This window comes from Equus caballus, chromosome 3 (genome assembly GCF_041296265.1).
Source record: "Equus caballus isolate H_3958 breed thoroughbred chromosome 3, TB-T2T, whole genome shotgun sequence".
Taxonomy (NCBI): domain Eukaryota; kingdom Metazoa; phylum Chordata; class Mammalia; order Perissodactyla; family Equidae; genus Equus; species Equus caballus.
Genome location: NC_091686.1, coordinates 92812659 through 92827165, shown reverse-complemented (window position 1 = coordinate 92827165; position 14507 = coordinate 92812659). Strand labels below are relative to the sequence as shown.

Below are 14507 nucleotides of genomic sequence, written 5' to 3'. Positions count from 1 at the left end.
CAGTCAACAGTGTGCACAGTCAACCAGGAAAATGCTGGAGTCGGTGAACATCTATCTGCATTCAACAATATGGCTCCTCTGGGACTGACTGTTCCTTGCTGAGAAGCAACATATGCTGTGCCCAGGGGGGGCCAGTAGCTGCCAGTGCATTTATCTAGTGAAAGAGGTTTTCTTCCTTGAACTAATACTTAAAAGTACTCCTTCCTGGTAATAGGGTACTTTATGATATTATTCATGTGATAATTAACAGCATGCAATACTACAAAAGAGGTTTTATTTACCAGAATAGGAACAATTCTGTCTATTTTGGCACATACTTAGAGGGGAGGGGAACGGCAAGCCCAGATGAAAATCCACTTTTTTAAGTAGTAAGGTTTGATTTGTAAATCTTACATATGGGAATTTTTTTTTTTTTTGGAGGAAGATTAGCCCTGAGCTAACATGTACTGCCAATCCTCCTCTTTTTGCTGAGGAAGACTGGCCCTGAGCTAACATCCGTGCCCATCTTCCTCCACTTTATATGTAGGACGCCTGCCACAGCATGGCTTGCCAAGCAGTGCCATGTCTGCACGCAGGATCCGAACTGGTGAATCCTGGGCTGCCGAAGCAGAACATGTGAACTTAACCGCTGCGCCACCAGGCCAGCCCCTACATATTGGAATTATATATAGGTGTAGTTTAGATATTTTTGTACCTCAGCCTTGTCTGATAAGGGCTTATCAATTTTCGGAAAATTTGTCTTTGGGCTGAGAATTCTTATATTTGTTTTGAATCTTAATCCAAGTTGTTTGGAAGGTTGATAAAACTCAAAAGTCCGAATGTTTTTTCTGTCTTTTCTTTTCTTTTCTAGATCAGATTGTATTCAAATTCTAATCTTCATTAAATAACATGTAACTCTCCCTTCCTCTTCCCTCCTTTTTTTCCCATGACAATGGCATCTAACCTGTGAAGATTAACATTATGTCACTTGCAGGAGGAATTTGGTTGAAGCCAGCCATGCAGGCAGTGTCTGCTTGCTTTGCCCTAATGTGGATACCAAAAAACCCCAGGTGAATGAACTATCTCCATTTGGTCTTGAATATATTCTATAAGGATGGTTTCCTAGATATAGAAAAACTTCATACAGCAGCCTTGATATGCTAATCATGGAGCTCTTTGATGACTGGAATTTCAAAGGAAGCAGCTAGGCAAACCAGCAATACTTCAATCTGCCAGGAAACATTCCTGGGAAGTGTGACATTCCTGAGTCAGCGTTTATTTGGTATTCAAGCTAAGTGTCAACTCCGAGTTATCAAAATTCTATAATCCTACCTACCTTACAAGGTGCCCAGCCTGGAGAGGTTCTCGTTCTTCTGGCCAATGGCAGTTTGTAAGTCTACAGAGGAAAACAGGTACTGTCTGTTATGGACTGAATTGTGGCCCCTCAAAATTCATATGTTGAAGCCCCAAGCCCCAAATGTTACTATGCTTGGAGACCTGGGACTCCAATGTTCTACTTAAGACCTTTAAAGAAGTAATTAACATTAAATGAGTTCGTAAGGGTGGGCCCTGATCCAATACGATTGGTGTTCTTAGAAGAAGGGGAAGAGATAGGGATGGGTGCACACAGAGAAAGGCCACATGAGGACATGGTGAGTAGGCGGCCATCTGCAAGCCAAGGAGAGAGGCCTGAGGAGAAATCAACCCTGCTTGCACTTTGATCTTGGGCCTCCAGGTTCCAGAACAGTGAGAAAAAAATGTCTGTTGTTTAAGCAATCCAGACTATGGTATTTCGTAATGGGAGCCCTAGCCAACTAACACAGTATGATCTTAAGAAAAACTATAGAATCTGAGTGAGTTTTTGAGGATGAATATCTTCCCCATATGGGAGGATGTAAGCTTTTTTTTTTTTTTTTTGAGGAAGATTAGCCCTGAGCTAATATCTGCTGCCAATTCTCCTCTTTGTGCTGAGGAAGACTGGCCCTGAGCTAACAGCCATGCCCATCTTCCTCTACTTTATATGTGGGACGCCTACCACAGCATGGCTTGCCAAGCAGTGCCATGTCTGCACCCGGGATCCAAACCAGCAGACCCCGGACCGCCGAAGCAAAACGTGCACACTTAACCACTGCGCCATGGGGCCGGCCCCTAGGATGTAACTTTCTGAGTGAGTTGACTCCTGTTCAATTGAGAACAGTTTCCAGAGAAGGGAGCAGCTATGAGTCGTGAGCAGCCAACACTCAGCAGACGGAGGATGGGTGCACCAGCAGGTAAAGGAAATCTGGGCAGAGCACCTACCGTATCTACTACACATAAAATATTGGGGGGAAATTTGGACTTACTACAAAAATGAAATGAATAAAGATGAATCTCTTACCTTCTCCTTTAAATCAAATTATCCCCACTAAGTCCCTCCTATATAGAAATTCTGGATTAACGTGGGACAGATGAATACATTCGCTTTTCTGATGTGTGCCTGAAATCTAATTTTGTTCAAGGGAAAGCATCTGATAAATTACCCTGTCCCCCCGGCATCTTCATCTCTCAGAAGGAGAAGAAAACAATAAAGGGGAATACTATTCTGCCCTTCCTTTTGACCGCCAAGGCAGAATGGGACCATGAGAGACAAGTATTATGACAGAGAAGATAGGGAGTCCCAAACTTTGGGAATACCAATTTCAGGAGCCCCCAGAAAAGGACAGCTCTGAGTCTCTACCCGGAGACTCTCAATGGGACTTGCTCAAGAAGGAAGAAAAATTCTAAAACTTGAAACGTCAACTGCTGATCCCAATGGATACCCAGGGGTGACTCCCAGCAAATATGTCTGTCCCCTATGTCCTGCTTCTCTGGCCATAGCTGGTCTGGAGTGGATAACTGACACAAGCTGGGTCAATAAGTTTCTTAGTCCAGGGAATCTGGACTGTTGAACTGAGAATCTAGGAGTCATGGTGATGTCCATGTCCTAGAGTGGAACCATGAACTGCCACTGACCATGACCCTGCTTTTCCCAAGGCTTGGTGTACAATACTTCCTTGGTGACTTTTAATCTGTTTTTGTCAGAGTTTGTTTCTATTATTTGCAACCAAAAGAGCCTTAAGTAATCCAAATCTTCAAGCCTTGCCTGAAGATTGACTATGTTTCATATATAACTATTATCTTACTAGTTAGTTCTCAATTTAGGTTGATAATAACTTTTTTGCCATTATGTAGTTTTCTCACTCAATAAATACTAAAAGCCCAAATAAAGTAAAAATGTGTTGATATTAACAAGGATATTCCAATAAAGAAGTAGTTTGGGAAACATTCATCTAGAACTATCTGGCAATATAATGAGCCTCTTTGTGAGGTAATGGCAGCTGAAACCTAAAAGGTTGTTGGGCATGCATTTAAGGCAGGAAGTCATGGTCCCTGCTCAAAGTCTGAGGATCTAACTAGACCAACTGCATGGCTCAGTGGAAGTTTCGGGTAGACATGCTTGCAGGTACCATTGTAACAATTTTACAGTCTCACTCTAACCCCACCATGCAGAGTAAGCTTTGAGTGAAAGATTCAAATAAGCCATCGTGTGGCTGTGCAATGTACTTGAAAGGGTCTGTGCTCCAGCTGAGCACTTCTTATGAGGGTTGATGTATTCTGCAAGCTTGCTCTGACCACCCTCTTCCTTTTGAACACAGTTATAGTAAGTGGTGGTAGAAGTAGCCTGTACTTTGAAAGCAGACAGACTTTACCTTCCTATAGAGACGGACCGCCAGGTTGTTGACTCTGTCCCTTTTGCTACTAACGAAGGTGGATGCTTTGAAGAAAAAGTAGAAATCCTTACAGAGTAAAAATTGAGAGTCACTAGTGGTTGGATAGGAAGATTTCAATTTTTATCATTTCTCTTGATAATATAGTTTTAAATGACTACACGTATCGCAAACCGTGATCATTCTATTTTAAAGGCCTACCCTGCACTCTTTGCAAAAAGCAGTCTAAATGAGGGACCCCAAAGGTCCTCATGCAACATATGGTACATTTATTTTTTTTATTGAGTTACTGATAGGTTACAATCTTGTGAAATTTCAATTGTACACTAATGTTTGTCAGTCATGTTGTAGGTGCACCACTTCACCCTTTGTGCCCACCCCCCACCCCACCTTTCCCCTGGTATCCACTAAACTGTTCTTGGTCCATAATTTTAAATTCCTCATATGAGTGGAGTCAAACACAGATTATCTTTCTCTCGCTGGCTTATTTCACTTAACATAATTCTCTCAAGGTCCATCCATGTTATTGCAAATGAAATGATTTTGTTCTGTTTTGCAGCTGAGTAGTATTCCATTGTATATATGTACCAACATGTGGTACATTTTAACTGACGCATCTGTTTAGTCAATATAAAAATCTCACATCCTGCTTTAAGATTACTTGAAATTTTAAGATAAATTATGCATTATCGTTAAAAGTATACAAAGTCAATAATAGTTTTAGGGTATGATATTAACAGCTACCTCCCCCTACACTCTTCTTCCAATACACTGTCCTCTGCTTGACCCACATGAGTCAGGGAAACTATACTCTCTGAGTGCAGGAGCATTACTAACCAACTACAGAAACTATCCTGTATAGCTGTTAATCTTCAGTCTCACCAATCTGCTGACTCCCTACATTGGCATGCTCTTAAAGCATAATGCTTTTCAAGTGTATTTTGAAGACAAATTTCCTTTTTTAAAAAATTTTTTTAAATTTGTGTGTGTGTGTGAGGAAGAGTGGCTCTGAGCTAATATCTGTGTCAATCCTTCTCTATTTTGTATGTGGGCCGACACCACAGCATGGCTTGATGAGCAGTGTGTAGATCTGTGCCTAAGATCCAAACCCACAAACCCCAGCCCACTGAAGCACAGCGTGTGACCTTAACCACTACACCACCAGGCCGGCCCCACAAATTTCTTTTATTTCTGGTCTTTCTTGCCAAAAAAAAAAAAAAGTCAACTTGGCTTAGTTCTCTGTCACAGAGGACTCCTGAATCCCAAGCTAATTTTGGTGTTTCAGACATTCTTTGAAACAATTGGGGAATTCTTTGACATTTGGAAAAAAACTGCAGTTTTCAGGTAATATTACTCAAAATGAAGATAGCCTTTCCTCTCTTTCTAAAATTCGAAGAACTTATTTAGATTTTAACTTGAAATTGCAAAGACATGCAGTTGGGGAAATGTACGTCTTGACCAGAGTAATGTTTGACTTGCTTTTCAAGCTACCACAGAGCCAATAGGTGGATCAGTACCTGACGTGGGGAAAGGACCGCTCCCAACCTCTGAAATCCAAACTTAATACCAGCAAATGATTCCACAGAGCCCATCATTTCTATTTTTGTTCATTCTCTTTCATCTGAAATAACAAAGGGTGATCAGAAGTCTATTACTTGAAACAGGTTTAGAAAACGGAAGACCAACAACTACACTATCAATCTGGATTGATCAACGTTGGGAACGCTTTGCTGATAAGATTTAATTTTGTTATGTGATCTGATGTGGCCTCTCTTTAAAGTACAAATTCATCATTGCCAATAAATAACCACGTGTTCAGAGTGTTTCAGACCCCGTCTAAGAAATAATTGATCTCAGAAACTACATTCTTTTTGTTGTTCCCTTACATCTATTCAGTGAGTTTCTTTATAAAAATAAAAGTGGACATTTCTTTTTGGTGAACATTACATGTTTCATTTGCCAGTCCCTCTCCACTGTGTGGCTAGCCGGATTCTGCTGAAGGTATTAGACACTTGAAATAAGTGGCTTCTTGGATACAAGCTGCCACAATTGAGAAACAGCCTGTACTCCAACCTCATTTTCAACTGGGAGCATGTTTTCTCACGGACACAGTATGCTAAACACTAGATTGGTCCACTTGATAATTCCACAGACTATTAAACCTGAAATGCTGGCGGAATTACCACATCACATAACATGTTTTTCCAACCCATGTTGACATGGCTGTGCAATTCCTTAAACTCTTTTGTGGAAATTTAAATTTGCTTTTTGAAATCACTGACTAGGGTGAAAGCCATTCTTGTCTTTGGGGATCAAAACACCCTCTGTCCTTGATGTATGGGAAGAGAAGGGTATTTCGGGAGATGTCCTTTTGCCTTCTAATAACTGAATTTCTGCCCCTCTCTTTCCTCCCCTCTGCTAAGTGCAGTCACCTCCAACCCTAGATATAAGGACTAGCCCACATGGGTGGTGCCACAGTTTTTTTCTCAGAAGTTTTAAAGTTCTGAGTCATGCCTTTTCAACTGGAAGCTACATTTATCTCTTCGATAGCCATGTTTTCTTTTCTCTGGAGACTTAACCTGCACAGTTTCCTAGATGAATACCTTCTTCAAGTCACTCCGGGCCCCTGTACCCTACTGCACATGGGTGTATGCAGGTCTATTTATACTTAGGTTTCAAGATTCCTTGACTTATTAATATTGCATACCCTCCTCACCTCCACTTCTGTCTGATCTGATTCTTAAAAACCTTTGAGAATATATTTCTTAGGATTTTAGAGTTCTCTTATTTAGAAATTTTGCTATTGGATTACCTCAGCCTTGTAGAAGCATGTTAGTTTGATAGCAGTGGGCAATATAAGGGTTCTAGAATTTATTATGGCCCACAGAAATCAAATCACGGACTCATGAAAGGAAAGTTTTGTTAGAAAAACCTGAGTCAGTACCCTTTGTGACGGTTAAGGATTTTATGGTAGGAGTGGAGGTAAAAGGTTCTGAAAACTCAACAGAAAAAAGCTACCATTCTTAGCGAGAGAGAAAATAAAGAGCTCTTAAGAAAGCTGCAGATTAAAGCAATAGTACAAATCTGCCGCAGAAATCCTTCCAGAAAAGTGACTGCAGATGTTTAAGACTATTAAAACTACAATTTGTGAAAGAAAGCGCAGCCAGAGAACACTAATTAGACATGTATTCCTGAAGTGTTTTATCTATCGATGGTTTGTTTTTTGGTTACATCAAAAATGTTATTGTATAAAGTGTCTCAGGTAGACAAAATGTCAAAAAATAAGAATTTTATGTAAGAGTTATTACCTCTACTAATTACATTATGCTACCACGTATGTGAGAACCATGTTACTGAATTTGGGTATCAGTACTGGAATCTTTAGAATAAAAAATATTGAATCTCAAAGTACCTTAGTTTGCACTGCTTTTATTTTGAAAATCTTTTCTATTTTTAAGTTCTGTTGTGCCTAAGAAGAAAAACTAGAAACTCTGCCCAACTCAGTGTGTCCTAATTAATGAAGTGTAGTAGAAACAAAATTTTGATAAATACTCGTTTATGTAGTCTTTTGATAAACAGGCATTAAGCACATACTTGGCTCTTGCCAGGCACAGTGCTGGGCACCGGGGCTACAAAGACGAAGTGGGCACAGTCTTTGCCATTGAGGGCCACAGTCTAATGAAAATAGACACGCAAACAAATAATCAGCGCACAGAAGAGGGCTCTAGCTAGCTCTTACTGAGTATGTGAAAGTAGATTCATAGAGGAGGTGATCTTTGAGCTGTTTTGAAGGATAACAAGCAGTTTGCCTGGCGGGCACTCTGGGCAGAAGGAACAGCATTTGCAATGATGACGTAAGAAAGAATGTAATGAAATGTAAGAAAGAACACAATAGGAACAGGCCACAATGGTTGCCTAATGTGGCTGGATTCCAGGGGACCTTTGGGGGATTAGCAGGAGAGGAGGCTGGAGAGGCAGGCAGGGTCCAGGCCATGGAAGGTCTTGACCCCTGCTAAGCAGCTTAGGCTTCATCAAAGCCAAGAGAAACTGAGGATTTTAGATAAGGAAGTGGAATGATCAAATGAGCATTTTAGGAAGATCACTCGGGTGGCCGTGGAGTGGAGGGAGTAAATGGGGCAGGGTCAGACACCAGTGGTCAGGAAGTTACTACATGGGCTTGAGCAGGAATGTTAATCACACACATATTAAGTGCTAACCATGTGTCAAGACTTGACATATGTCATCTCATTTAATCCTCACCTTGATCCTATAAGGTAGTATATTAATCAAATCAAGGTTATGTTATGCTGTGACAAGAAACAATTACAAAATCTCGGTGGCTTCAGACAACCAAAATAATTCTTTTCTCATGCCACATGTCCCAGCAGGTTGGCCGGGGAGCTCTGCTCCTCGTAGTCACATGGAAACCCAGGATCATGGAGGCTTCATCTCAACAAATACCCCACAGCAGTGAGAAGGGATCATCACAGCAGTGGGCAGGGAAGGTGGTTCACTGTGTATGGGCCCTGAAAGCTTCTGCGTAATTGTCACACAGCTACAACCAACTCCAAGGGGGCAGGGGAGTGCAATCCTACCATGTGTCCAAAAGGAGAACAAGAAATATTTAGACAACGCTAATTACTATCACATCCTAGTTCTGAGCATAGAGTAAAAGTGCACATTTCTGACCTGCTTTTAAAGTTGGATGTGGCCATGTGACCTAATCCAGCCAATGAAACGGCAGAATCTTTAACAACTAGGAGTCTTTTTTTGGAAGATTAGCTGAGCTAACATGTGCCACCAATCCTCCACCTTTTGCCAAGTAAGACTGGCCCTGAGCTAACATCTGTGCCCAGCTTCTTCTACTTTATATGTGGGACGCCTACCACAGCATGGCGTGCCAAGCGGTGCCATGTCCGCACCCGGGATCTGAACCCACGAACCCTGGGCCACCGAAGCGGAAGGTGCAAACTTAACCGCTGTGCCACGGGGCAGGCCCCTAGCAGTCTTTAAGAACTAAGAACTAGAGCATAATTTGTCAGGCTCTTGCTTTCCCTCTGCCATGGCAACTGGCCGTATTCCAGATGGTGCCTGCTCCTTTAGCCTGGGTTCCAGAGTGAGAACAGTAGAAAGCAGAGCCCCATTGATGTCCAGGGTGCATGCAGTGTAAGTTGCAGGTGTAAGTCGCTGAGATTTGAAGGATGTTTGTAACCTTCAAACATCAAACATAACCTTCAAACATAACCCAGTTCACCTGGGACTGTCCTAGAGAGACACAGAATATTTCTGTGCAATCTTAAAAATCTCCACAGATAGGTTTTTTATTATTATTGTTCCCATTTTCCAGATCAGGAAAACGAGACTCAGAAAAGTCAAAGAATGTGCCCAAAGTTGCACCTAGTAAATGGTAATGCCAAAATTCAAACCCAGGCAATCTGCCTCCTGAAGCTGAGCTTCAAACTATAGCTAGTAAGAGCCTGACGTAAAGCATCAAAAGTGGGGATGAATAGGTGGGACTACTAGTTTAGCGACATTTTAAACATAGAATCAAAAAGATCTGTTGGATGATTATGTGAGGATAAAGAAGAAATAAGAATCTAGGATGATCCTAGTTTTCTAACTTGCCACCATTTGAAAATCAAATGGATGGTGACCAGTAATTCAAATGGAGAAGAGATAATGATGAGCAAACTGGGGAGTGTGAAGGTAATGAATTTGGTGTTAGATGCTTTCTTTCAGCACTTTGAAATTGTCATTCCATTGTCTTCTGGTTTCTGACCAGAAGTTGACCACCTTCATATAGTTGTTGTCCTGTGTGTAATGTGTTATTGTTCTCTGGCTGCTTCCAAAATTTTCCCTTTGCTTTTACTTTTTGGCAATCTGACACTGATAGGCCTAGGTATGACTTTCTTTGTACTTATATTGCCCGGGGTTCACTGAACTTCTTGGATTTGTTGACATTTTTCATCAACTTTGGTAAATTTTTGGTCATTATTTCTTCAATTATTTTTCTGTCCCATTCTCACTGTCTTCTCCCTGTAGGACTCCAGTTACATATATGTCTAATATTGCCCCACATGTCTCTGAGGATCTATTGATTTTTCATCAATCTTTTTTTCCTCTTCTTCAAATTGGATCATTTCTATTGCTTGCTCTTCAGGTTCACTGACTCTTACTTCTGCCATCTTCCATCTGCTGTTAAGGCTCTGGTGAATTTTGTTGTTATTTGCTTTGCTTTTCAGTTCTAGAATTTGCGTTTGCTTCTTTTTTATAGTTTCCATTTCTTTCTTTCTTTTTTTTTTTTTTTTGTGGAAGATTAGCCCTGAGCTAACATCGGCTGCCAATCCTCCACTTTTTTTGCTGAGGAAGACTGGCCCTGAGCTAACATCTGTGCCCATCTTCCTCTACTTTATATGTTGGACGCCTGTCACAGCATGGCTTGACAAGCAGTGCATAGGTCCACACCCAGGATCTGAACTGGTGAACCCCAGGCCACTGAAGAGGAATGTGTGACCTTAACTGCTGTGCCACTGGGCCGGCCCCTATACTTTCCATCTCTATGCTGAGATTGTCTATCTATTCCCTACCTATTTACTCATTAAGATATTTTCCTTTATTTTGAGCATGTTTGCCTTCAATTCTTTGGCTGTCTTTATAATAGCTTCCTTAATGTCTTTGTCTACTAAACTCAATATGCGAGTAACCTTAGGGTCAACTTGTACTTTCTGCATTTGTTTGCCTATTTTTTTTTTTTTTTTTTGCATGTCTAGTGATTTTTTATTGTAATACTAGAGGCTACGGGTGATACATTGCAGAAATTCTGGGTTCTAGATTTTGTTATCTTCCTCTGGAGAGTTCTGATTTTTGTTCTAATAGTTCAATTATTGTCTGGCCACTTTGAACTTGTATAGGGTTATTCTTTTGCTTTGTTAGGGCAGATATTTGGAAAGTCCAAGATACCTTCCCAAGCCCCTCTAAGTTGGTGTGCTCAACTTTTAAATTCTGTTTCCCTGTGGATCACGTCATGGCTCGGCTTTAGGCTTTGATGGGCTGGTCCAGTGTGGTTCCTCCTCCAGTGAAGTGCTTCTCAAACTTTAGTATGCATCAGAATCATGTGGAGAGCTTGTTAGAACACAAATTTCTGGGCTTCTTCCCCTGAGTTTCTGATCCAGTAGGTCTGGTGAGGGACCCTAGAATTTGCATTTTCAACAGTATGTCTAACAAATTTCCAGGTGATACTGACGCTGCTGGTCTAAAGAAAGCTATTTGAAAAATATTTTTCTAGAACAGTCCTTACTTTTAAAATGTGATCTTTCTGGTGCCCCAGTTGGATGCCTGAGATTTTATTAACAAAGTGTTAATGTGGTTTTCCACTCAGGCTGAGCCAAAACTCCAATGAGCCCCGCCACTGCTTGAATTCTAATATTACTGAGTGGCTTTCAACACAGAAACTGGTATCAGGTAATCTTTGGATAGTCTTACCTTACACATGTGCAACCCAGCTCTCAGCCAAATACCCACAGGAGACTCCTACCAGGTTGGAGCTGTCCCTCTACAAAGCTCCTTCCTCTCCAGTGCCCTACCTTGCAGATTCCAGCTGCTCAGCTGCCCCAAACTCCAGTCTCTGCTTGCTTATTAGCTCAGTTGGTCCTCCAACTCACTGCTTCCTGGTCAGGAAATTGCCCTCAGATAAAGAGCCAGAGTGATTCTGGGGCTCACCTCTTGAGCTTCTCTTCTCTTAGGGGCCACACACTTGTGCTGCCTGAAATAGTCGACTCATATATTTTGCCCAGTTTAGTGATTTTTTTTAAATGGTGGATGGGTAGTCTGGTACCAATTTCTACTCTGTCATAGCCAGGGGTGGAAGTCCTGGCTTTAAATCTTTTGAATTTAAGGAGCCTTGGACTATCCAGATAGAGATATCTACAATGAGAACTTAGCCTAGAGATAAAGGTTTGCAAGGGATCAGTGTGTACATAGTAATTGAGACCAAGGTTATACCTAGGAGGTTATATGACATGAGAAAAGCAGAGGATCATAGATGGAATCTTAAGGGAACTGCCAATTTTTCATGGATGTGTGAAACAAGAGGGTTGGCAAAAGAGGCACAGAAGGAGTGGTCTAACAGGTGGGAGAAGAGCCACTGTCCTAGAAATCAATGGAGAAGAGTTTTTAAAAGATATTTTGAATTCTTACTCTGGCTCTCTCCTGTGCTAAGAGATTTACACAATTTTTTTTTTTTAATTTTCAAACAACTTACTAAGATAGTACTATTATCAATTTTATTTTATAGATGAAGATGAAGAAACTGACCAGTTAATCAACTAGCTCAAGGTCATGCAGCTGGCAAATGGCAGAGCCAGGACTCGAATCCAGGCATTCTGGCTCCAGTACTCAAAAACTGCACAATAATCTGCGTCACTCCAAAATAGGAAAGGATGACAAATGTTGCAGGGCCGTCCAGGAAGCTGAGGATTGAAAAGCGCCTACTGGATTAGGCACTACGGCCACTGTGAACTCAGCAAGAACTCGCTGCAGTCAACAGTAGGTGCTAATGAACTGCTCAACATTATCAGTGCCTAGGCTCAGCTCTTTTGCGCCAGCAGAGTGCCATAAGCACGGCCCCTCCCAGCCCCTGCTTACATTGTCCTCCTCCTCCCACTCCTGCTCCAGACTTGTGTCAGAAAGAGGAGACTCACTCCCTAACTGTAGTCGGGAAAGACAAGACCTACGGCTCCAGCTTCCCAAGGGGGTGAAGAGATGTGTGGGGTGCCTCTTCATAACTCAGCAATTGCACCCAGGCACAGATTTACACACATTTGGACCTCAACTCAATATCTATGTCCAGCTTAGTCTCAGCAAATCTTCAAGCATTCACAGCTGTCTTCAGGTGCGCAGGGGATTACTGCGGAGAGATGTTGATCGGCTGTTCTCCATGTCTCCTGTGGTCAGAACAAAAGGAAAGAGGCTTAAATGTCAGCAAGGGATTTAAATGTAAGTGAGAACTCTGTGAGGCAGGGAGGTCCTGTGTACACAAGCAAGAGTTTCCAGCCTTTTTGTCTTATTTAGCCCTAAATATCCCCTTTGCCATCGTACTACCTCTTTTTGTTTATTAAAACAAAAAATACAAAAACAACAATAACAGCAAATGCTTATATAGTTCTTACTTTGTGCCAGACACTGTTATTAAGTTTTCTACTCCTATTTACTCATTCAATACTCACAACACGATGAGATAAATACTATTACCATCCCCATTTTACAGATAAGGAAACTGAGACACAAAGTGTGTGAATAACTTGCTAAAGGTCACACAACCAACAAGTGGCAGAGCCAACGTTTGAAGCCTTGTGCCGAAGTCCATCCTTTTAACTACTACCCTATATTGCACTAGAACAGAATTCAAGATAAGGCAAAGCATGGAGAGATGCTACCAAATTGGCAGGGAGGCTGTAGTAGATTGTTACAAAATGGCCCTAAATGAACCATGCCTCCCTGAATTCATGCCCCTGTGTAGTCCTCTTCCACAGTGAATCTGTGCCACCATAATAACTCACTTGATAATAAAATATGATGGAAGCAATTTTCTGGAACTTCAAGCCCAAGGCTTAAGAGGTCTGCAGCTTCTGCTTTCTCTCTCAGAACCCAGCTGCCCTGTAAAGAAGACAAGGCTGTCCAGCTGTTGAGAGAGGCCACATGTAGAGAGAAGCCTTGGAGGTTGAGAGGCCATGGGGAGAACAGAAGCACTTCAGCTAAGAGCCAGGACCAAAGTGGTAAATAGAGCCATCTGAACCGTCCCAGGAGACACCACATAGGACAAAGATGAGCTGAACCTGCGGAGTCCTGTCCCAAATCTGGACTCTGAAAGGGTTGTAGTTTTAAGTCACTAAGTGTTTCTTTTTCATTGTGGTGAAATATATATAACATGAAATTTACCATTTTAGCTATTTTTAAGTGTACAACTCTGTGGCATTAAGTACATTCACAGTGTACAACCATCATTACCATCCATCTCCAGAACTTTTTCATCATCTCAACAATATCCCCCCATTCCTCTCTCTTCCCAGGCCCCTGGTAACCACTGTTCTACTTTTTGTCTCTGTGAATTTAAGTCAATAAGTTTTAAGGTGGTCTGTTAGGTACCAATATGTAACTTTATATAGATACTGATAGGTTTAATAATCTGCTTTTAGAACATATTAATGTTCGTTTAGTTTATTAAATACCAGAGAGTTGTAGAAGCATCAGCAAGCCTCCCAGAGCTTTGGTTTGCTTTGTCGTTTGTACATTTAATTCTAATGTGTCATGGCCGACAGTGTTATAGGTAAAATTATAATTATACCTAACATTTACTTTACAGTTGAGAGACCAGTTTCTCATTTAATATACCATTTGCCTTTCACAATAGCCTGGTGAGCTAGAATTAGTTTCTTCATTTCATAGATCAGGGGACTGAGGATCAAAGGGTTTAAGAGACTTGCTCAAAGTCATAGCATGGAGTAGAACAGACTGGTCTGCAATCATTTATTGATAACGCCTATTTGGGAGGGGAGATGGAGAAGGGACCCAAAGACAACTCAGCAGCTTGAAAGAGGAGACACAGGGGCCGGCCCAGTGGTGCAGCGGTTAAGTTGGCACATTCCGCTTCGGTGGCCTGGGGTCCACTGGTTCAGATCCCAGCTGTGGACATGGCACCCCTTGGCAAGCCATGCTGTGGTAGGTGTCCCACATAGAAAGTACAGGAAGATGGGGATGGATGTTAGCTCAGGGCCAGTCCTCCTC

General features: G+C 41.7%; 1 protein-coding gene across 2 annotated transcripts in view; it reads right to left on the bottom strand.

Moving 5' to 3' along the window:
• Nucleotides 1-11993: 11993 nt before the first annotated feature.
• The window catches only part of LOC102150541 (uncharacterized), a 37921-nt gene continuing 35407 nt past the window's right edge, over nucleotides 11994-14507 (bottom strand). For both annotated transcript variants that reach the window (XR_011437625.1, XM_070263940.1), the window contains exon 2: nucleotides 11994-12667. Coding sequence is in view for 1 of the 2 variants with exons in the window: in XM_070263940.1 (XP_070120041.1) it covers nucleotides 12612-12667 (56 nt within the window). In the remaining variant the exon portion in view is untranslated. The remainder of the gene's footprint in view (nucleotides 12668-14507) is intronic.